Source organism: Silurus aristotelis (assembly GCF_946808225.1).
Source record: "Silurus aristotelis genome assembly, chromosome: 17".
NCBI lineage: Eukaryota > Metazoa > Chordata > Actinopteri > Siluriformes > Siluridae > Silurus > Silurus aristotelis.
In genome coordinates this window covers 10,722,317-10,746,819 of record NC_139590.1, presented here as the reverse complement: position 1 = coordinate 10,746,819, position 24,503 = coordinate 10,722,317, and the positions used below count along the sequence as shown (strand labels likewise).

Below are 24,503 nucleotides of genomic sequence, written 5' to 3'. Positions count from 1 at the left end.
GGGAACTTAAAATATTTTTAAGATATTTTATACAAATCTGTCGTATCTCTATCGTCTTCGCAAGATCGAAAATTCGAAAGTCGAACCATCGTAACTCCGGGACTCCCTGTATTCTATAATGGGTATTTATGTACTATATAATAATTATATTCCAAATACCTTGAAAAACATTATTGTAGCTTGAAATCTTGTATTTAAATAAAAAAATTTGACTTACATACAAACACACGCGCGCGCACACACACACTATACTATTAAACTGTAGAGTAGCATTATACCTGGTCAAAAAGGTAGACAGTGACATCATCAAAGAAGGACACTACTCTTCTGTTTTCTGTCGTACTGTTCGATGCTGTTGTGGATTTGTCCGTCTGGAGGGATTTCAGTTTCAACAAGCTTTTGAGGTTGCAGGCATCACTGTTGTCTGAAACTATAACAGGCACTGGATGCACAGTATCATCCTCGCTGTCAGAGCCAGAACTATGCAGTCTATATGCGCGCATGTCATCATCCGAGTCATCACTGTTCTCGTCCTCCTCGTCAGCCTCCATGCCGTCTTCTGAACCTCCACTCACCGCAGCTCCATCCAGTTTGCCAAGGTATCTTCCTTCCATATCAGGCTCCTTTTTCTTTGGGATTTCCCCAGCATACGTCCTAACTAGTTTGGCATGGACTACTACATTTTCAGATGACGGTATTACTGAGGTAGAGGATGTGTCTTCATGAGCTTCAGGGGTAGAAGTGATATGAGGTGGATCTCTTAAGAGATCAGAGAAAGATTCCAACCTCGCCTCATTCTGAGTTAAAGCAGAAGCTGTCTTTTCTTTATCCCAGTCTTCTTCTGGACTCAGAACTAACTGTGGTTGGACTGTCTTTCTGGACACATAAGCATCAACTGTAGGATCAACACATTTTTGCGGATCATCAGACGCTACAGGTTCTGGGAGAGAAGAATTCCCATCTGGTGACACACTCATATCATAAGAAGAATTCTCAACCAATGGAGAAGCATCAGCAGGAGTTCTGCTGATGTCATCGCTTTTCTTATCCAGTTCTTCATTGTCAGAGAAGTAAGCAGAGTCTCTGTAGCTTCCACCAATGGGTGCATCACCAATTTCTTGTGGCAGACCGTCTCCATTTTCCTGAACATCAGGTACACTGTCCACTTCAGACACTATTATTTCCGGAGGAGTCAGTGTTGCAGCAGCAGGCTCCTCTTTACCACTCTTTACAATTTCCTCTGAGACATTGTCTGTAGTTGGTTGTGAATTCCACTCAGGTGATTCAATGTTCTCAGTTTCATATCCACTGTCAGCAGGTCTGTATGAAGGCTGAAACTTATGAGTGAAAGGATCCAATGTTTTCCCCTGCCCCACCTCTCTATGCATATCCAGAGAATCTAATGAATCAGGGATTTCTGCTGAATTCTCAACAGCTGGTAAAGTGAATGAAATGCTGTCCTCCAGAAGGCTGTCCTGGCTGATCTGGTCCAAACAAGAGTCCAAGATCAACAGCGAGGATATTTCCTGAGAAACATGGTTGTCCACAAACCCTTCCTGAGCTTCTTCCAATGGTGTGTCTTCGATTTTGCTCAAGATATCCCCATCTGAAAGCATGTCACTGAAAGAGTCGCTACTTGTTAAGCCTTCAGTTATACCACTATCTACTCCTTCTGGAGATTTATCAACAGGTGAAGATGGCTGACTCTTCTGCTCAGAAAACTCGCCAACAATTTCTATGTCCTGCCTCTTTTTCTCAGAGGCAGTGAGGCATTCTTCAAGGCCAGAGGTATTGGCATCTGTGCACAAATTATCTGTGGCAGCACCTTCATCATTAAACTGATGACTATTGGCGGGATTTGGAACAGCGATCTCTGCGCTCTCAGAGGTAGACTCAGGAGTAGAATAAATCCAGCCATCTAATTTAGCATTTTCCTCATTTGAAGAGCCAGTAAGGTCTGGCAGCTGGTTGCTACAGGTTTCTTCTGTTGAGAATATATCTGAAGGCACCAGTGTTTCACTTTCTTTTAAAGGTGATAGGAAATCTCTTAAAATCGGATTTACCAAGTCCAAGAATTCCTCCCTAAGCTGTGCAGAGGTTACTGCAGATTCTGAAGGGTCATCAGTACCATTCAAATTATTTGCGCCGTCTACATCACCAAAGAGGTTCAGCGATACATCCGTTTCCTGCAGGTCTCTGGACTCTGGATAACCAGAGCGCTCTTTAATTAGGCTGTTTTCTTTTAGAAAAACAAAGTTGTCCACCAGGTTCTCTGTGTTTAAAAGCCTTATTACAGCCGCATTACCACCATCGAAACCTCCTGAATTAACAGCTTCTTGTTCGAGATCTAAAAACGAAGTGCTCAGACTTTCATTCTCCGCTGCGCCCTTGGTGTCACCATGAAAAGATCGAAACTCCGGGAGTTCCATGAAACCACTTCTAAACGAATGAGATTCTTCAAATTTGGACTCTTTCTCACTGAAAATGTCTGCTTGGTAAGGACTATCATGTTCACTTGAGGACCATATATGGCTGTCCTGAAGAAACGAGTCTTTAGAATCTATGCTCTGATGGAAGAAGTCTGCATCAGTGCTAGACTCATCTAACTTAATGTCCTGTAGGACGAGATACTGGTCTTTGTTTGATGCTGCGGCTCCCTCGGCATTCTGAACGTCTATGCCTCTAAGGTCACTTTCATCTTGCTCCTCTAATTGAATGTAGTACTCCTTGCCAGAGTTGCCCTCTCGTGCATCGAACACTGGCAAGGTCCCTGGGACTCTTTCAGCCTCTGCTTCACCTCCAGTCTCGGGGAAGTGAGCTTGTATGTCTTGCCGCGGCACTGGAAAGAACATGCTGTGGTAATTGAGAGTGGTTTCCATGGACGAGCGATTGTGGCTGTCATAGTGGTCATGTCTTGCAGCTTCCCACACATATTCAAAACTGAGACCATGACTCGTCTCAGTCACAGTGAGCACCTCGTCTGGTTCTCGCCCGTCATCAAACTGCTCTAAGATAGGGAAGGATGAATGGCTGCTAGTGGTTTGCCGGGCGGTAGGATTAGGCTTCAGAGAGCTCCAACGTTGTTCGAAGTCGTCTTCAATTTCCTTTTGCCCCTGCATCCGGAGGTAGGTGAGTAGCCGGTGAACCTCCTCAGCTGTGGCCCTTTTGTCTGCAGGCAACCAGCAAAACTGCAGAACCTCATACCTGCAAAGAAAAATACAGAATAAGCCTTAATATAAAAACACACAAAAAAAAAAAAAAAAAATTTTTTTTTAATTAAAAAAAAGCGCACAAACAATTGCAGCGATCTTACCATCTTTCTGAGTATGGCAGATCAAGATGAGGCTTGAGGAGTTTAATTTGTTGATCTCGGATGACATGGTAAAGAACCTCTTTATCTGACAGATGTGTATAGGGATGTGTTCCCCTCTGAAACAGCTCCCATAAGGTCACACCCAAAGCCCTAAAAACACGAAGTTCTGAAATGTTACTACTCTGGACTTCAGTGCTGACAAAGTCAATAAGTCAATAAGTTATAAAAAATAAAATAAAAGTGTAACATGATGTAATGAAGCCGCAAAGCCATCCATCCTAAAGACAAGAGTTTTACCTATGGCTGTTAAAAGGTGGTATTGGAGACTCCTTCAAAAAAGATTCAATAATCTACATTAATGTTAAATAGATCCTTTAACAGATAATATCAGAATATCAATAATCACAAAACTATTAAAACGCTTTTACACAGAGAGATTGGCATACAAATCCTTATGTAAGTTGTTACTATAGAAACAATACCAAAATACAGCAAGTATGTCCATGTACAGTAGACTTGAACTATTCAGAAGTGTTGGTATCCAGCAGTGCGGTACGTACCAAACATTGCCAGGTTTAGTTTGTTCTGATGTTATCACACCACCGTGCAATTCACCAACAAGCTCCGGTGCAAGCCATCGCAAAGCAACACACTGGTCCTCCTCTGTGGTGATGTAATCCTCCTAACAATCAAAGCAAAATGACAAATATATGTACCAAACATGCGTTTTAAAAAACAATTGTGTACTTAAGTGTCATTTTGGAAAATCCAGAAATCTTTATATTCATTTATTATATATTAAAAATATGTTTTTAAAATGGGGCAACATGAATCAAAGACTAAATGTATATCACATTTGAAGAGAAAAAAAAAAAAAAACTTACTTTAAATCTTGAGGGGCCAATGCCATAGTCTCCAATTTTGACAGTCATGTCTGTTGTAAGATAACAGTTCCTCAGGGCCAAATCACTGTAAATAAAAGAAGAAAGCAAACATTGTCAGGCAAAACAGAGGCTTGCATATGCCTATTTCAGCAAAATATAAAATGGCAAGTCATAAACTGTACACCAGCCATTTGAGGCACTTCGAAACACTATGCAGAGGTGGAAACTGCTGTCGTTACAACATCTCTTCACTAAGCTGATTATTTAGCATGTACCAGTTTATTGTTACCATGAATATTAGTTGCACACTCATATGGAAAAAATCTCAGGCCAATATCGTTTGCCTAAAACATTCATCCTGGACAATTGTGTTTCCCGGCAACTGCAAATGGGACTGGGCAGGGCAGCACTAATGGTCACACAAGACTAATTTGATAACATGCCGGTATTAAAGCTCATGCTTCAAAATTATACCAGGATAAAGCCAAAATATGGAGCACCAGTCAGCAACTGCATAAATGCAACTACATGGCAGTTGTGTTGTAAAGTCAGCAGTGTACATGCAATATAATACATCTCATGGAAACGATTATATATTAAATTATTAATGTTGATTTAGTCAGCAAATTTTGTATTGACATTTGTGATCTGCAGCAATCATTTTTAGATTTTTAAATGACCTTGTGTTATCTAACCCAAACAACCAACACAACCATATACTAGAAATAGACAACTTAGACTCTTGTTGTTTCTGCTACCCCCCAACCCCCCGTGTCAAAATCACTGATGCTGGAGCTTTTCCAACTCACTCACACAGCACCAGGATATTGTTCCCAGGGAGGAACAACTACATCCAGAAAGGTAGCGAGACATATGGTGGCTCATTCAGTATGAGCTCTTATGATTAGTGGGGCTCTGATTACAGCCTGCCTCTGCCACCTTCTCTAAATGCAAGTTCCAAGAGTGCAAGGAGGTTCTTTTACCCCTGATGCAAGAACATCGCTGACACTAGTAGTCTTTGCTTGTACTGTGTGGGGCTGCTGTCAGGACCACTGAAACGGGTGCAAGATAAATGCACGGATATTTCAGACACTGTATACTGCCCTTGGCAAATGGCATCCGACACAGGTGTTTCAAACAGTCACTAAATGTAACAGAGCATTGCTTTTGGCCGTACAAGGCAAATTTAAGCATCAGTGCATGAGAACTACTGTTCAGTCTGCATACAACTGTTAAAGCAATAGGCAGGTCGTGATGTAAGCTTCTTTATAGGCAGTTCGTGAAGGTAAGCTTCTTTACCCCAAAATAGTTCCTAAGCATTAATGCAGTCCCAAACAAGTTGGACTTGTTTTCAAATGTTCAAATGCTCCTGAGAGCTGACCAGCTTTTTAAATTAAACTGGTGGTGCCTGCTGCTCTCTTATCGTCTTTCTTTTCCCACTGCTCTAAGGTAAGCATGTGATCTTTCATAATGCCTTAGTTCCCTGTTACATGGCATCCATTTCACAACACTAAAGCTGTATTTAAAGCAGCAGCACCAAGCAGAGTGTTGCAGTAAATCGGCTTTTTAACCCAAAAGGAAAGAGCCCCCTTTTTCCACTACTATACAGTGTGTAATTGTAAGATTTAAATAATCTCTGTAATAAGTCGTAACGGTCACAACTGCGGCCCCTCACATACACCCGCAAAATATGAAGGAGATCTGTTTACACTCGAATCGCAGAATCATCATGTCTCTGTGCCGAACGACAGAAGACACCCAGCAATCCCTAGGAGCTGGGTAATTGGACTCCTTTGTATGTATTCTGAGCACGCAAAAGACAGCGGTCCGAGCTGGACACCCTAGACAGCCCCAGCCTCACTTCCACCGGACACCATGCCGGGTATAAGTGTAAAATGGAACGATGCCTTTGATTGCGATTACCTTTTTTTTGTTTGTTTTTTAGATATTCAAAGCAGAAATGCAAGTGGAAAGTATCAGGTTTCCAAGCAAGATACCACAGAAATGAGCAAATATTACCGTTACTTGTGTATGCAGTTTTATGGTAACCTCTAATTGCATTTGCAGGGCTTAGATTTTCTTTATCTGAACTTGCAATAAAAATGGAATATTAAAGTGACGTTTCGAAAGAGTGATTTTTAAATGTGTGCATGGACCAGAAATAAAAAATAAAAAAAAAACCTGTGTAGGAAGTTGTGCTTGTGCAGGTGAGTAAGTCCAGCAGCAATCTCACAGGCCATCTTCTGCAGCTGCAGCAGCTCTCCGTTCCTGTACAGCCATTCATGCTGAGTAACATAGCTTCTCAGGTCCCCCTTCACAGCAAAACACAAATCAGACAGAATACACATATCTGATTTCACTGCTGCAGTGTTACAAAAAGCATTTATCCATGTAAAATTCAATCCATAGTGTATATATTTTGATAATGTACAAATTATTCTTTATGCAAGTCAGCATGTGTTATACTTAAGGTTGGCCACTGAGGGGCAGCAATCTCTCTCTGTCCAGCTACTTTTACTGCTGCACAGGGACTGGACCAAATAAGGGAAAGCTAGTTTAATGGAGTATGCTATATGCTGTGTCACAGCAATTTAAAAATAAAATGAGCAGTGGTCAGACTGGCTTTCATGCTCTGGGGCTACTCTTCTGGGTCGGGTTTCTGGACCTACAGGCTAAAGACCAGTTTAGGAGACGAGAGCAGCCCCAACTCAGACATCCTTCTGGTGACACCAGGAAGATAAGCAATGGGTAATGCATCTGATTACTTTAAATTAAATCATAAAACCTCTGACAATTCTCAAATTTCATATGCAGTTTATTCCCCTTTAAACATGTAATACATGAAATAAAAATGACATCTTTTGAAATATGTTTCATTATGGATATGGATGATCCTCTGCTAAGCATAATAAAAAAAAAAAAAAAAAGTAAATAGAGCTTTTAGTTAGAAATGTCTTACCATGTGTACACTGAGAGCCAAAACAAAAATACATAATCTCAGCAATACCACAGAACAGTAATTTTTTTGCACCAAAATCTAAAAGATGGAGTCTCATTTTAAAGGTCAAAGTGTCACCCACAGATTGAAGAGGCATCGACACTGCTTCCACTGCTACACCCATATACACCGTATGGGAAACTTCAGGCAAAAGTGCTATGCCGGTAATTTCAGGGGGTGATGGCTGAATTTGTTTACAAGCAGTCGGGCTCAGCTGCTTTCCAGGAACTCTTAACAGCTTGCCATCATATGCTTCATAAATGCAATATGTTGCTATACCACTCGAGTTGAGTACGCCTTTAAAATTATATGCCCAAAACAAGAGAATCCAAGTGATAAATACCGGGTTAAAGTATTTCCAGAGCCACTGATGTCTGACTGTGAGGGAAACGGCTAACACTGGCCAACAGTTTGTGTAAATGTGAATGCATAATGCATGCAATAAATGCTTCACTAAGTGAAATCTTGTTTTACTATCAACAACTGTTCGCACATCCTTGTAAACAACAAACAGACAAACATGTAAACACTGTTTGGCTGTGGTTTGATCTTCAGCACATTAAGTATACCAAAGGTCCATGAACTGCCAGAGTTAAATTATTGCATTAATGGGAATGCTACACTGGGGTGGAAAAGCTACTCCACATGGCACATAATCAGCAGCCAGAAAAACAAAGGGCTAATAAAAATACCATACATTTTAAAAGTCAAGTAACCCAGAGTAATTTCACAATCCTATCATTTCTAACTCACTGGTCTGTAAGCTTTTATTACATAACAGCTTTATTCCCTGTATGGGATATGAATCAAATTTGTAGTAAATATATTAAATAGTTTATGCTAACTAAAGAAATGTGATTATCCAGAGTAGGAAATTCCTCAGAACATACACAGACATACAAACTGGCATACACACATACAAACACACACAGAGGCCCCTGAAGGCAGCCTTTACAGGAGAGACTGTCACTCAGTTGGACAGCAACTGGCTGCTCCGGTTGCACCTCACAGCTATATTTCTGTCTAAAAATGCAATGAGTCAGGGTTACCAATGGTTACCAGTGAGACAAACAGCAAACAATCCACAAAGAGCCCTGAACACAAATATGCCATGGAAAACTAAATATTGATAATATTGGATAGATAAAATGGAAAGGAATATTATTTTAGGGAATTAAACATTGTGTAAAGTGCAGTATACAGAGTATTAGAGCAAGTCAGATTTTCATTTATTATTATAAACTATATTTAAATTCTAATTTTTTTATAACATTTGGAACAAACCATCCAGAAATAAAATTGCTACAAAAAAGTATTTTAAACTAAAAAAATTCTCACTGCATCCTGGTTTGCAGGAAGAATGATACATGCACCTACACTGGGCTTTACGTTCCCTCTGGTTGCCTAAGAGCAAAACAGAGCAGAATCAGAGCTACACGGGCAGCTCAGGGACGAGCAACTCTACTGAGAATCCAGGCTACATTATGCAACTCTGGGCCTCAGTGAGCTCATCCTGGCCCTCAGGGAAAGAGAACATGGCTAGATGCCATCCACCTGCTTTGGCCCGTGAAGACTTCGGCCCACAGCTGCAGTGTCTCACCGCTGGGCAGGTGCTCCCTGTCTACCCTGCTAACTGAGCTTTGCAGCTTGCAGTTCTAACGAGGTCCTCTTTGGCTTCATTTAACCCCTGAGGCACACTCCATCCGATCCAAGGGAATACCATGACAAAGACAGCGCTTTCATCAAAGCCTTACAATGAACTAGCGAGGTCTGTTTAGAATCATGCTTAAATCACATGGCATGGTTGTCAAGTAAACAAGTCCTATTGCATACATATACAGTTTTCATGATAACTGCCAATGCATTTGCTTAATATAAAAGAAAATATGTCTGAGCACATCACAGGTCATTTCTGGGCACGGTTCAATTCACTCATGTTCTACTTCTGAAAATGTAACCTTTTGTACCAATACAATAGATAAAGTCATGTTTTACTGCCAACGTGGCTGTCCACATCCTTACCAGCTGCATTTTTGCCAATTAAATGCATCCTGTTTAGAGGTTCCTGCTTCCAACACTTCTTAAACCTCATTTGAGTCTCAGTCTGCTTCTTTGTCTCTGTCTGTTTTTCCATTCACAAGGCTGCTTTAATAGTTACTTTACTGTACTTAGTTTAGGAGTGTGCACAATATGCAGCCAGGCAGGCTACTGTAACTTTTTTTTTATTTTTATTTTTTTTATTGTTTTCTGAAAAATTTTTTGCTTGTTTTTCACCTAATTGTTATATGATTTGATATGTGTGAACCATAGTACAAAATTGTCCAGTTCTGAAAGATAGTCATGAGTACCTGTGTACCAAAAAAATCTATAGCAATGTTTCAGTAAATATCTGGCAAAAATAATTTCGAGCTCAGACACGGTTATGAGATACCAAAGTAAAATGCACAGAGTTTATTCAATTCCAAACCCGGAAGCTAAAAAGAATGGTCGGATATAGACTCAAAAGCCATTTTGATTTGGTTGGATTTATTCCAGAAGGCCATTACTTTACAAGGAAGCACTGTAATCATGCCTGAGATGTGACACATGCACACGCTGCAGACTGTGTTTCACAGCAACTTGTAAGCGAGGCAATAAAATGCACCAGCACAGCAAGAAGAAAGAGTGAAAGTGGCTGTAAGTGAAGCCTGTTGCTTTATTGGACTATGAGGGAATCAGAGAGCTGCTTCACGACAGCTATGCATCTCAGATCCCTGTCGAGCTCAAGGAGCACATCCATAAATAGGTCAAGAAAAACAGAAAATAAATCAAACAGAAAGGAGGCAGCCATTCAGAGGAATCATCCTCATATGCAGTCCTCCACTCAAAAATTGGGTCCAAAGTACAAAACAGTAAATAATGAAAATGCAATTACATAAAAAGTGTGTTAATGACAAAGATTTTATAATGTCTAATAATCATTACATTGATTTAAAGATTAGATAATGTCTATGCTTTTCTTTATGATCAAATGGATGGAAAAAGAATAAGACAGACATGTTTAACTTACCAGTTCACAATACTCAAAGACAAGCAGAAACGGAATCGCTTCAACACACTGACCAAGGCAATGCAGAATATTTGGGTGCCGAAGAACCCTGTAATTGCACACAGGGAATTGAAACAGCACTGAATAAAATGGCTTGCCATAAGGTCTTCCCTATAATGATTGAAACTAATATATATAGCATGACAAAAGCAATGCAATGACACTACAGGAAGACAGATGGTGCCACTTACACATACAGACAATTAATCAGCAGTACTAAAAAATCTAAATACAAAATCAAAATCAAACGCCCTCTCTCTGAACCATATTATCCTTCTAAATCTTTTATAATGTGAAACGTATGCATTCCCCAAATTGGAACTGTCCGAAGCGCTAACCTGTATGGATCGCCCTGTTGAAGAAAGTCATTTTGCTCTTTGGAAGTGGCGTTGGCCTTCAGCTCTTTGACCACCACTCTGGTTACACTTGGGTCTGAATAGATCTCACTGAGCAAAACCTGTCAATGACACACCAGGTTAGCAGTAATCATTTGAAAACATAACATTGTGCATTCTTTAAGAAAATCGAATTAATCGAGTCACTCTGATAAACTGTAATAGTAATTCCCATTAGAATTTTATGCTTGTGTTCTGATGGACACAATGTCACCCTCTCGCACAAAATACGCTCCAGTCCCTGAGAGTCACGGCACACTGAGGTTGAAAGTAAATAAAAACACAGTATCAGTGCTATGACTGGAAGTGATGCCAGCATTGATGCTGGATTTGAGATTGGCCTTTAGAGAAGAGAAATATACATTTGACTGGTACAAGAAACAATGTTTTCAGTTATACATAGTGAACTAAGGGAAGCCAGCTATTAACAGCTGCACAAAGAAGGGTGTGTCCTTGCATTCTTCTTGAGATTTCATCACTGAAACTGCTCTTCTCTGGGAGAGGTCTAAAACAGTTGACTCTAGATGTAAGTACACTTCAGGCACACACACCCCCCACTGTGCAGACTGTAAATAGAAGAACTTGCACCTTGCCAAACCAGCCGCTCCCAATCTCCTGAATGTAACTGAGAGTGTGGCGTGCCACATGTGGGCCTGCTGAGACTTCTGAAAAACAAACACAACAAGAAAGTTGTAATTATTCAGCCACACAACTATTTATCAGAAAATACATTATTTAACACAGAACACAAATGGCAGATTTATATATGTAATGTGCTTTTCAACACATAAAAGACATTGATATCGATAAAATTAATACCCACTAACATTATTTTTTATTGTGACAACTGCAATTACAAACTGAGAGCAGACAAATCAATAGCCCAGGCAGAAGGACAAAAAGATTTGTTAATGTTTTTAATGCACTGTTAAATATAAACTGTTTAAAACTTTTTATATAATAGTTTTATATAAGTTTCAACAAAAAGAAAAGAAAAAGCAGAGGCTATAGTTATGGCACTGATTGTGATACAGCATCACACAAAAGTCATTAAGAAATTCTTACAATCAGTGCCATACCTATAGCTTGTACTGCATCTGACTGAAGGCAGAATGGATTTACAAATGACAAATGAACTGACTCAGAAACATCCTTGAAGGTGGAATGCCATATAATGCTATTGTTTATAGCAAAAACAAGTTCTGTTGGATGCAAATGTGCTACATGGCCATATATATGTTGCTTCCCTTTTGTATTATGCACTCAATAGATCTCCAAAAGTTATTAGACTATGCTGACTACAACCTTTTAAATAAGTCCAAACATGAGACCGGGCAACATACTGGAACTTGTACTCAGTGAGTGGGTTAGATAATGAGATTATAATTTGTCAATCACTGCCTTAGAGAATCTTTGCTTGATGAGAAAACTGAATATATAAGGTGACAGCTAATCATCTATTATATATACAGTAAAATCCTAAACCAAATACAACATTACTGATGATGTACAAATGATGCCATGTACTGAAAAACATGCAATACTCTACAGTATTGGGCAAATTCTATACATAGAGTTTTACCTGTCTCCTCTTTGATAAGCCTTTAAGGTTAATAATACAAAACTGATTGCTATTCAGATTGTATAAAGCACATAGAAGCATGTAAGACTTATGACTGACAGCACTGTGCAGGTCAAAATCTAGTATGAGCCTGAACACCACAGCAGTTTTGTTCCTGCCTTTAATCACCATTCCTACATCCTCTCCATATAGACTCAGTCAATTTCATATCAGTATCAAGAAATATGTATTATTTCCTGCTTAAAAAAAAAAACTAATATTAAATCTACCCTGTCCGCAGACAGAAAGATCAGCCTCAGTGTTCTAACCTGCTATCCGAGGTAGCTGGAGGTGTGGCGGTCCAGGCATGGGCACCTGCGGCACAGCCAGTGTGTACACCTCAGCTGGAGACTGCATGGACGGGGTGTCTTCCGCTGGAGGGGTGAAGTCGATCTCATCCTCAAAGTTGTCTTCAAACTCCTAAACAAAACATTATGTAGCAGAGATTACGTTTTTTATTATTTGTACATATGATGATAAAATTTGAGCCAATAATAATAATACTGCAAGGCTGTGGCTATGACTACAGCTGTATCCAAAGTAGCATTTCTTATTACAAAGCATTTCTTATTGGTGTTGGGAAATCACGCAGGGCTTAAATCATTTACTAGCAACAGAAACAAATGTGGTTTTGGACACAGTAAACATGAGGAGCTGCTTACTTTAAAGTTAATCTCTCGTTCTTTGCAGCAGGTCACGCAGTTGAGCAGTACCACCACAGTGGCCACCAGGACAGACACAGACACCACCAGCAAAAGATTTAAAGGGAAATGGATTTCATCTGCCGAATCCCCTGTTGAAATTAAACAAAACAGAACAGCTTGAAGAGAAGCAGTGAAGGTTTTTTTTTTTTTTGAAGATCCAACAATAGTAGTTGCCTCATAAAAAGAGCTTTTCACCACATTCCTTGAAATATTTTAAGAATATCTGTATAACTGCAGCACAAACATGATTTAATGCACGAGTTTAGCACCTATAAGGGATAAACTTACAGGAAATAATCTTATAAATTCAAACTTCATAACTACTCTCTCTTTGAAGCTGCTTTGGGACAATGTCCATTGTTAAATATGCTATACAAATAAAACTGAAGTGAATTAAACACTGGCAAAATGTAGCCCTAAAATAAATAAAAAATTATAAAAAAAAAAAGCTTGTGACTCCTTCAAATAATAATAAAATGTACAATAATGCACAATCAAACACTTAAGCACTAGCCACACCCACAGGTCACATGTGAACGTGTTGTAATATACAGTCGCCAGACTTTTTTTTTCTTTTTTTTATTGACACAACATAAAACCGGTTATAGACATGGTAATCGAACCACAGGAGAAAATCCACAACGCAGATCTATGTAAACTATAATCAAAATGTGGGAAATGCAAAAGAAAGGCAGGTGGTTAAACCCGTCTATCACTCAAATGTCTGTGGCTAATAATAATAATAATATCAGGCAATCCTCTTTTTGATTAGGCACTCACAAACGCACACTATATACACAAAACTATTGGAACACCTGACGTTTCCAGCCATATGTGATTCTTCTTTAAACTGTTCCCACAACGTTGGAGGCACACAATTGTATAGGCTGTGTTTAAATATGACAGCATTACATTTTCCCTTAACTTGAACTACGAAGAGCCAAACCTGTTATAGCATGGCAATACCCCTGTGAACAAAGTGAGCTCTATTAAGATACGCTTCACATGGGGTGTAAAGGAAGATCTTGAGTGGCCTGCTAATGAACTTTGGTCTCAACCCTACTAAACACTTGGGATGAATTGGAATGCTGACTACACCCCAGGCCTCCTCACTCTACATCTGTACTTGACTTTACTAAAGCCCCTGTGGCTGAATGAGCAAAGACCTTCACAAGCACACCCCAAAATCTTTCCAGAATAGTAAAGGTTGATATAACAGCAAATGGGAATTAAATGTGAAATGGGATATTTAAAAAGCGCATGCATGCAAAGTGTGTTACTGGGGAACAAGTATACCTGAGAAGTGGAAGAAAAAAAATGAGTAAAACCGGCAATGCAAAGTAAAAAAAAAAATCACAAAAGATTAAATAACGTTCCAAAGACTACACACGTCAAGTGAAACCAAACCCAGAGGATAAATGAAGCTGCTCTAAAATTTTCATGAGTAGAAATGAATCATTTAGAGACTGTGTGGCCCTAAATTCAAGTGAACAGGATAATCATGAAGATCAAAAAGAAATAACATGGACTGCATGTGCAACAGGATGTGACATACAACAGGATGTAGCATAAAAATAAATTCTACTTTACAATAAAATATTAAACTGTTCTATACATTTACAATTTATATTTTAGCAAATAAGTGATCAACAAAGACCACTTTCGAACTACCAGAACTATTCCTTAGTAGTGAGCCTTTAAATGTCTAATTCTAATGCAAACCACTACATCTCTAACAGAAAATGATCACACAACAATGTGAAATGTTGTTCGCAGATCATAAAAGGTCACATGCTAGTGACTGATTAACTAATTATGATAGTCTTTAATCACAAAAAATGTTTTCGTAGCCTACACGATTCAAAAATACTTGACACTAGAGTTTTAGTTTTTTTTTTAAATGTGCACTGAAAATTTAACCGGATTTCCTGCCAGTCTCTAGTCACCAGAAAGGTCAGGTTGGCAGACACAGCTTCAGCTCTTTCTTTAACTCGAATGTAAATCAGTTACAGTCTTGTAAAAGTCATAAAACATATTAAAGTGCAGTGTGTCACTGTGCAGAGAGTCGTTTCAGAAATAAATGAAAGAAGCAAGTAAACATTTCCAAACTGGCACCATGAAAAGTATAATTCCTTTGTTAGCTTCCCATCCAATCAACTGTACACAACATCTCAACTCTCCCTGAGTTACCTTCAAAAAGCAGAAGTGACGTCTGGTGAAGAATCTAAATGAAAAAAGTGCTATCTAAATTAAAACTAGTTTAGCTAGTTTACTGCATTAACAGACTATTAGAAGTAAATGAATATAGTATCAAGCGTTTGTGTCCTTGACATAAATTAGCAAGTCATTTCGGCTGCAAGATGTTGTTTTATGTTCTCACAACACATCAGCCTGGAAAGCACCATTATTCATTGTTTGTGTTTAACTGAATGTTGTGAGGTACTTGTACAGTCATTGCAGTGATGTTAGACAACAGCTTTGCCCGCTTTCGTCAGTGTTTCTACCTACCTGAGTGAGAGATTTACCCATCATTATTGTGATAAATTGTGTCATGACACATCTTTCTGCAACATTGTGATATGTTTTCAATTTTTTTTTTATTTGAACTAAATTTAAATATAAACTTACTTCAAGTGCTGATATGATATTCATTTTTACTATAATTCTATTTTAAAATTAATTAAGAGATGTGCATAATTATAATCATTATATGAACATATTTGATCTCAAAAATTCGCCATTCCAAATGTATTCCCTCTTTTGCTATTATAATAACCTCCAATCTTTGGAAAGACTTTTCACTAGAGTTTGGAGTGTGGCTGTGCTCAATCAGCCACAAAGGCATTAGTGAGGTCAGATGAGGAGGCCTGGGGTGCTTTCGGTGGTGCGCTTCTAACTTTGTGGCAGCAGTGAACTTTATAGTTACAGCCTCAATGTGCAAAACACAAGTGTGTAGCAGACGGAGTTTAAACAGCTTTAATCTATATACCATATTAAAGCTTTTGTTTTAAGTCAAAATGGAGTAGGGTTTTTTTTTTTATTCTTATTTTCTTGTCATCAAGCTTTAAAAGCCCAACAAGAACTTCTTTATAGCTATAATGAAGACTATAAACACTGCATACATTTTATTTCAGGTATAAATAATGTTTGTAACAAATCTGTATTTGACTAATGTTTTTTATGTTGCCTCAAAACTTTGCTATTACAAAAAACTATTAGGTTCCTGGTCAGGTGCATCCTACATGCTCTAGTGATGTGTGCCATTTCTCACAATCAGTCTGCTTATAAACTGTACCGACGCTGCATTTTATTAACAAATTATCAGGGCATATCAGCAAAACCCACACTCATGGGTAGGCATCGAGAGTCACCATCAGTGGTTCCATACCTTACTATAAGACAAAACTGTTTCTTGGAAAAGCAACAAAAAAACCCCCAATATATCCAAAATGTGCTTTACTGTTATATAGACAATTAATGATTCACAAAGAAGCTGAAAATCTGCTAGGGTGGGCCTTTACTGTAGCTGCGTAAGCAATTCTGCTCAAGGCCACAGTCTGAAATCACATGCAATGACTAGCTGTCGAGGCTGTATTTATTAAACGGATGCAGGTTAGAGCAGCGCACCTGTGAAGTCTGAAATAAACGTCGCAGACCCCTGTATATTCTCGTACTCCCGTGCTGCTTCAGACAAGATCTGCTAAACAGCAATGACTCCATCTTGGACACAACTATTACTCAGTGAATGCGTCATAGCACCATAATGTGATGAGCAGTGTTGACTGTTGCGCTCGTTCAATTACCATCATCAGCCATGTCATTATGCAGATAACCTGTTATCCTGAAAAGAAATTGCGTGTCCTTAATGACTGACGTACTTTCCATCAGTGCATTACTTTTTCCTCATACTGTAAGCACGTTTACAGTGACATAAAGCCCATATACGAATGTTCCAATTAAACAATAATCGATGATGGACTCTTGTGATGCAGCGTTGAATGAAGCATGACGATCATGACTAAACCAAAGCTGATATTTTCCCTAAATATCAGCACATAAACACGCCTTGTTTATGTTGCTAAGAAACCAGAACGTCCTCTGTCCTGAAAACTTTCCAGTTATGGAAAATGTACTGAACGTTACAAATTGCTGAGACCTGAGACTCTTCCGAACATGCTCAATAAATGCTGGATTACAGAAAATGGCGCGTATAAACATAATCTTTGTTAAATGTTATCCTTAGATTAGATCGCTGATGTGCAGCTCACAGTGAACACTACAGAAACGCTACCAATCAAACAAGCACATTAAAATAAATCTGGGGATTTGATTTATAGCCAAACCACATATGAATTAACACCTTCTGATCAATCCGTTTTCACAAATCAACAGAGCTGTCACGTGGAAGGAGGTAAAGTGTTGGAGTTTATTAGTCACATAACTAAAAGATCATCTCCCCCAACCCCATGTAGTAAATCATTCACAGGTGATAAGGCTGAAATGGAATGCAGGATCTGGTCTGTACCTGAGGTTATAGCTTAACCAAACACTTTGAAACCCCTAATGATGAACAGTAGAAAGTGTGGAAAGCAAAACAACAAATGCAGGGAAATCAAGTAGGCAGAAATGTGTTAGAAATCCAATCAATAAAATGTAACAAAGTTCACATAGCTGGAAATGTAATGTAAATGAAAAGAAAATCGGATACAAATTGGATGTCAATTTTGACTTATAATAGGTACAGAAAAGGTTATGATTCTTAGGTTAGAAGATCAGCTTAACATCTGTATACAAACAAGGGTCAGTGACTAGCAAATTAGCCCACTTCAATCGGTGAATGTTGCTAGCTGGATCAAGTACAGCTACGCGTTTCACACTGCTGAAAGCCTAAAGAGCTTATCGTCCATCCATCCAACAGTAATTGTTATGCCCGGTGGTTATTTGGCGGCATTTGTTAGGCAAAAAAAGCGGAGGCTGTTGCTTACCTGACTGTAGACGCGGAAGAGGCGCGCAGTCACACCGCTGCCCGAACTCCAGGAGCGCCGCTCCGAGGAATAACATCCACACACGGAGCCTGTCCATGGCCCCGGCTCGACTAGACACCTCGAAGCTACTAGGACACGCTGTTGTCAAAGTAAAGAATCGTAGAAAAGAATCATTTGTGTATAAAACTACCTGCTACTACGGCCGGTGGTGGTGTTAGAGGTGGTGGTTGTGAAACCAAAACATGTAGCATAGCTAGCTAAAGCGTTAGCAGCGTGACCATGAACGGAGCGGCTAAGCGGTGCTAACCGGTACACAGCGCTTTCTCACTTGCTGTCGTCAGTCATTTTTTAAACACCACACTCGGTTTATCATGTCACCCGAATCACCATGTTTTCTACACTGCGTTTTCACCGAAATGAAAAACGGTTAATATCCGAACGCTGCGGTTCACTGCCACGGTCCAGCATCACCTCCGCTTTCCAGCGCCATGTTCGCCCCGGCTACGTCACATGTAACCGTGCGTCCCAGCCAATCAGAGCACGGCACAGAAAACACGCACGTCTTCAAACAGGTTTGTTGCGAAGCTCAGAGCAGCAGTGGGAGTGCAAAAGTTTGTGCACGTATACTCAGATCTTGTGCTGGAGGTGGAGAACCAACTGTCCTGCTTTCCTTCTTTGCTGATTTCTCAGCTCCAACACACTTCAATGGAGATGGACAGTAATATCTTAATGGTTAAGGCCTTGTGATTGGGACCAGAAGGCCATGAGTTCAAATCTCAGCGCCACCAAAATAAGATGTCACTGCAGGGCCCTCTGGCAAAGCCCTTAACCCTCAGATGCTCATGTCACTCTAGTTTAGGGTGTCTACTAAATGTAAATTTATAAATCTATTAACTGACTTCAAGCAGCTGATGTGATACTGTAATTTGTTTTTATAATAAAACAATAAAATGTAAATTTTTTACAGGCATTATATACACATATTTGGCATGAAACAATGACGTTTTGCTGGTCATAGTGAGCAAAACTTCATGAACACTTGATCATCATTGTCAAAAAAAATGTTTTAAACCCCATTGCAGGTTTATTCCCTCATTGCTGCCACTCTTGGAGCCTGGAAAAAAAGGCTTTTCATTGAAGTTTGAAGTGTGTTCTCATTCAGCCACAAAGGCATTAGTGAGGTCAAGTACTCATGTCAGCTGAGGAGGTTTGCGGTGCTGTCGGTGGTGCGGCTCATTCCAAATTGATGTGCTTCTAACTTTGTGGCAACAGTGAATTATATTTACAGCATCAATGTGCAATACACAACTGTGAACCACACAGAGTATAAACAGCTTTAATATATATATATATATATATATATATATATATATATATATATATATATATATATATATATATATATATATATATATATACCATATTAAACATTTTGTTTTACAAGTCAATTTTGGGAGTAGGGAAATCACGAAATGACAGAGGGCTGGAAACCTGAAACCTTGTGGATCCTGAATATAAGTTGAATGATGTATCTACCAGTTATATACATGATTGTACATGGCATGTAGACAACAATCCATACAAAAGCATGGTAGGCAATGAGGCAAAATAATAAAAATAAGGAAAAATGTTCTGCCTTGGCTTTCTGAGTCAGAAAACCATGACTTGATTTTGCTGTTATTGGAAAATGATTAACGATAGGGTAACATTATTCACAATTTGTATTTATTAAACAACTGTACATCACACTTTTATAGATTTACAAGTGCATACAGACATAAAAATAAGTTATCACCTGCTTTATAACAGTCATAAACTTCACCAGCCCTCAATCCCAAATACTTTCCTTTCAGAAATCATGCACTTATAGCTTTACCTCTGACTCTTATATAAAACTGGAAATTCCTTTTTTTAATTCTAATGATTTTTTTATTTATTTATTTATTAATGAATCACTTCATGCTTTTTTAAAATAGTTACATATCATGTTGTGGAACGTCCACGAGACAAGTTCCTGTTTAACCTGTCATTGTAATCACAGCTGGCACTTCTCTCAGAGCTGTGAAATTTAATCAACACCTTGTAAACCATCAGAATCAAGCATTCATCAGCATTCATTATTGCTGCAGTACATATTTATAGCAAATATTTTTGCAATTAAAATATTACAACAAAAAGGGTCCAGAAGTCATTCAGAGGACTAGTATAATATTTGGGGGCAGTTTAAAAAGCCGTAGATATTATTAGAGAATATTTAAATGACCTTCAGAAGAGTTACAAAAATTGGAAGTTATAGAAATAAAAATACTCCACTCTCATTCACACACATGTACACACTCTGTCTTAATGACTTTTATTCCCCTTCTCTCCAGCGCATACCTCCACCTCTCCAGGCTCTTCTCAACCTGCTCCCTACTCTCACCACAAATCACAATATCATCCCGAAACATCATAGTCCTTGGAGACTCCTGTCTGACCTTTTTCTTTGCTTTCGGCACCTCTCTTCACCTGCTGCCGCATTTCCTTGTACTCCTGCTTACTTTTCTCATCACTCTGTCGATCCCAATATTGCTTTGAAAACATTTTTCTCCTTTAGCTCTCTTGCATTTCCTCATTTCACCACCATGTCTCTTTGTCTTCCTTTCTATTTCCAGAGAAAGTACCTTTCTCCAGCTGCCTCCCTCATTACTTCTGCAGTAGTTGCCCAATCATCCAGCACCTCTTCACCACCACCGAGCCCCTGTCTGATCTCCTCCCTGAATCTTACACTACAGTCTTCCTCCTTCAGTTTCCACTATCTTATCCTTCTTTCAGTCCTCACTATTCTTCTCTTCTTCATTGCCTGCAAAACCATCCTACAGACCACCAGCCAATGCTGTCTAGCTACTCTGTCCCCTGCCAACACCTTACAGTCTCCAATCTCCTTCAGGTTGTATCTGCTATATAAGACATATAAATATAAGCTCCTTCTTGTTAAAATAAGTGTTAACCACTGCCATTTCCATCCTTTGTGCGAAATCTACCACCATCTGCCCTTCCACATTCCCCTCCATAAGGCCATACCGACCCATCACATCCTCATCCCCTCTGTTCCCTTCACCCACATGCCCAATAAAGTCTGCCCCAATCACCAATCTTTCATTTCTAGTTGCACCTTCTACCACTTCATCTAACTCACTCCAGAATCTTTCCTTCTCCTCCATCTCACAACACACTTGTGGAGAATAAGCTCTGATGATATTTATAATCACCCGTTCTACTTCGAGCTATACGTTCATCACCCTATCAGAAACTCTCTTCACCTACACTACACTCTTATTAAACTCTTCCTTCAGAATCACCCCTACACCATTTCTCTTTCCATCCACACCATGATAGAACGCTTTAAACCCCCTTCAATGTTCCTGGCCTTACTCCCTTTCCACTTGGTCTTCTGAACACACACTATAATCTACCTTTCTCCTCTCCATCATATCAGCTACCTCTCTTCCTTTCCCAGTCATAGTACCAACATTTAAAGTACCAACCCCAACCTCCACTCTCCTACACTTCTCCTTTTCCTGCTCTCTCTGTAGATGTCTTCCGCCTCTCCTTCTCCTCGTTCAGGAGGCCTACCTTTTTTTTTTTGTCATAATGGAATGGTTAGAAATTATGGGGAAAAAAATTTAAGAATACTACATATCTTGTGTGAATGGTCTTACAAATGACGTCTGAATAAATTAGATATAAACATCTACATACATGTTTTTGTGACTGCAGCATTCTAATAAATTATATTTCTAAGAATAAAATCAATTTCTAATAAACTTTCAATAAATTATATATAATGTAATTGTATGGTTATTATTATAAAAGTTATTTAATTCTTTATTAAACAAATGCAATTGAAAGGAGAGTTTACATTATGAAGCCTGGCAACCATTCTACAGTTTACATGTTTGCACAAACAGTATTTTTTAATTTTTTTCCAGACTGTGCAATGTGTAGTCATTAAGAATATGTTTTTATTGTTTTACATAATGGTAAGACATCTGGCCAATAACAACTGTACTTGTTAAAAATCATGAGCTAATGAGAAGGGAGGTGTTTTGTTTTTATTATTTTGTGAGAAGGTCTCCCTGGTGTTGAGAACACACATCTTTAAGCTTCCTGAATCCCTAGTCCACAGTTTCGAGGTGGGTAACAAGGAGGACGGCTGCTTTGAAGAGACACACTTATATAGCATTTTAAGGTTAGTGCTTACAAGTTTCTTACTGTTGCTTTGAGTTTTTTAAATATCAGTTTATTGTGCTGTGACTAAATGGGGATAAGTTTAAAAATGTTCCATTGATACTAAAAAAAATATATATATAATTGGAAATGTTTTTTTGTCATATAGATATAATAAATTGACTCTGGTCATTTATGTATAATATATAACATAATACTCAGTGCATATATAATTATTTCGGAACTTATAATTTTAATTGCTTTCAGGAAGAAACAAGCATGGCATTTGCCGGAATTTTGAAAGAGGAGGACATTGCTGCTGCGGTCCAGGCTTGCCAAGGTTTTAAGAATATAATTTTTAAATCTACTAACACAATACACATAAATACATCACTTAGACTTAGACAGTAGCTGTTACATACATACACCCAAACTACATTTCTGTATGCACACACTGACAGCCTCACACCCACACAGGGACTCCCGCGGGTCCTTGCACAGGAGATGGTTAAATCTAAGCAACCAAGCAGCCAGGGGGCTGGGGACCCGTTACCAGCCAGTTACCTGTAATTGTGCTGAGTGTTCAAGAACAGTTTAAGTCTGACCTCAAATCTCAACTGCTCCTAATGATTTTTCTGACAATTCTGTCTGCTTTAAAAGATGCGCATAGCACAGTATAAAATGATATATTTTCACATAATGGGTTAAATGTCTTAAAATATCAACTACTCTACTCTTCTGGTGCTCACTGTTGTTATCTCCTCACAGATCCAGGCACCTTCTCTCACAAGTTCTTCTTTGAGCTAGTGGGGCTCCTTGGCAAATCGAAAACAGAAGGTCAAAAGGTGTTCAAAGTCCTCGACCAAGACAAAAGTGGATTTATTGAGGAAGAGGAGCTCAAGTAAGATATGACACTTTTTGGTAAATTTTCACATACAGTAAATGATATGGTATGATTTGGTATAAAATTAAACAAGAGGAAGCTTTAAAATGCTGTTTATTAGGTCATAATGAAGTTTACATTATAGTGGGGTAAATAGACATTTGTTTAACAAACTTTGTTTGTGACACACCATTAACATTATACTTCCTTAATTCTTCAGACTGTTTCTCCAGAACTTTGTGGCAGGAGCCAGAGAGCTGACAGACGCTGAGACCAAAGCTTTCCTGGCTGCAGGAGACTGTGATGGAGATGGCAAAATTGGAATGCAAGGTAAAGCCTCATTAGATAGAAAGTGGCAAAGCCTTAAGGAATTGCCTGAGCAGGTAGTCTCTTGGAAATTTGAACCTATTCTCCCAATGATGCTTCTTATACCACCCAGAGGTTTAAAGCAGTTCTACAGTACTACTGAGTGGCTGGTCAGCAGGAACCTTTCTGATGACTGCTGGTCATTTCATCATATTGTGTGTTACATTATTACAAATAACTGCATATGTAAAATCCCTAGGGTCAGTTTTAAACAAAGCATTTGCACAAATGTCCTAAAAGCCATATCCCTGATATAACAAGTAATTAGTTGAGATTGTTTGCTCATTTACATACTAGTTTCATGTTATTAAAAATCCACAAAACAAAATTCTCATAATCATATTCTGCACCAGCAACTGGCAAAGTAATGAAGTGAAGTATAATTTTACTAAAACTAACTAGCCTAGCTTGCAATCTAGGTAAGAGGTTTTATTACTGGTTAAGGTGCTGAGTTACTGATTGGAAGGTCGGGGGTTCAAGCTCCGGTGTCGCCAAGCTGCAACTCTTGAGCCCTTGAGCAAGGTCCTTAAACCTCTGTGCTCCAGGGGCGCCATATCATGGCCGACCCTGCACTCTGACCCCAGCTTCCGAGCAAGCTGGGATATGCCAATAACGAATTTCACTGTGCAGTAATGTATATGTAACAATTAAAGGCTATTCTGTCTATTCTATTGTATTATCAGTAATTAAGACTAAAAATTGGCTTATTGATCTCTGGCAAAAAGTATCTCTGGTTATCTTTGTTGTTTGTCTTTGCGGTGTCTTTGGAGGTAATTGTTCATTATCATATTATAAATTCCCTTAGATTTGCTAATTTCATGTTTGTTTGTTCTCACATGTAACCTCTATAGCCCCTAATATGACTAATATGAACCTTTTTTATTTATTTCCAGAGTTCTGTATGCTGCTAAACTAAAAAGTGTACTGATGCTGAGCCCCTACAATTTTCATTTTATTACTAATTTTTAATTATGAGAATCAGAATTTTCAGTTGTTACAATCAAACTGTGCTAAATATTAATAAATATATTGTCTTTAATGATTGCTTGTCCTAATG

The 24,503-nt window shown here is 38.8% G+C and overlaps 2 protein-coding genes across 2 annotated transcripts in view; one reads left to right on the top strand and one right to left on the bottom strand.

The window, feature by feature from the left end:
- Positions 1-18,523, bottom strand: part of lmtk2 (lemur tyrosine kinase 2) — a 22,026-nt gene extending 3,503 nt beyond the window's left edge. The window contains exons 1-11 of the mRNA XM_083566620.1: positions 17,989-18,523; positions 12,962-13,092; positions 12,569-12,719; positions 11,267-11,343; positions 10,622-10,740; positions 10,245-10,332; positions 6,379-6,509; positions 4,198-4,282; positions 3,874-3,995; positions 3,314-3,463; positions 279-3,204 (exon numbers count right to left, since the gene is read on the bottom strand). Coding sequence (XP_083422746.1) covers positions 279-3,204; positions 3,314-3,463; positions 3,874-3,995; positions 4,198-4,282; positions 6,379-6,509; positions 10,245-10,332; positions 10,622-10,740; positions 11,267-11,343; positions 12,569-12,719; positions 12,962-13,092; positions 17,989-18,085 — 4,077 coding nt within the window. The 5' untranslated portion in view covers positions 18,086-18,523. The remainder of the gene's footprint in view (positions 1-278; positions 3,205-3,313; positions 3,464-3,873; positions 3,996-4,197; positions 4,283-6,378; positions 6,510-10,244; positions 10,333-10,621; positions 10,741-11,266; positions 11,344-12,568; positions 12,720-12,961; positions 13,093-17,988) is intronic.
- Positions 18,511-24,503, top strand: LOC310740197 (parvalbumin-2-like). Its single transcript, XM_083566711.1, has 6 exons — positions 18,511-18,560; positions 22,150-22,219; positions 22,465-22,537; positions 22,966-23,098; positions 23,301-23,410; positions 24,340-24,503. The coding sequence occupies exons 3-6, from the start codon at positions 22,477-22,479 to the stop codon at positions 24,360-24,362; spliced, it is 327 nt and encodes a 108-aa protein (XP_083422837.1). The 5' UTR covers positions 18,511-18,560; positions 22,150-22,219; positions 22,465-22,476; the 3' UTR covers positions 24,363-24,503.

What these genes read in the sequence shown, in the direction of transcription:
- LOC310740197 (XM_083566711.1), top strand. Translation starts at nt 22,477, where the DNA reads ATGGCATTTGCCGGAATTTTGAAAGAGGAGGACATTGCTGCTGCGGTC. An exon ending in ATTGAGGAAGAGGAGCTCAA is followed by an intron (nt 23,099 to 23,300) that starts GTAAGATATGAC and finishes TTAATTCTTCAG; the next exon opens with ACTGTTTCTCCAGAACTTTG. An exon ending in TGGCAAAATTGGAATGCAAG is followed by an intron (nt 23,411 to 24,339) that starts GTAAAGCCTCAT and finishes ATTTATTTCCAG; the next exon opens with AGTTCTGTATGCTGCTAAAC.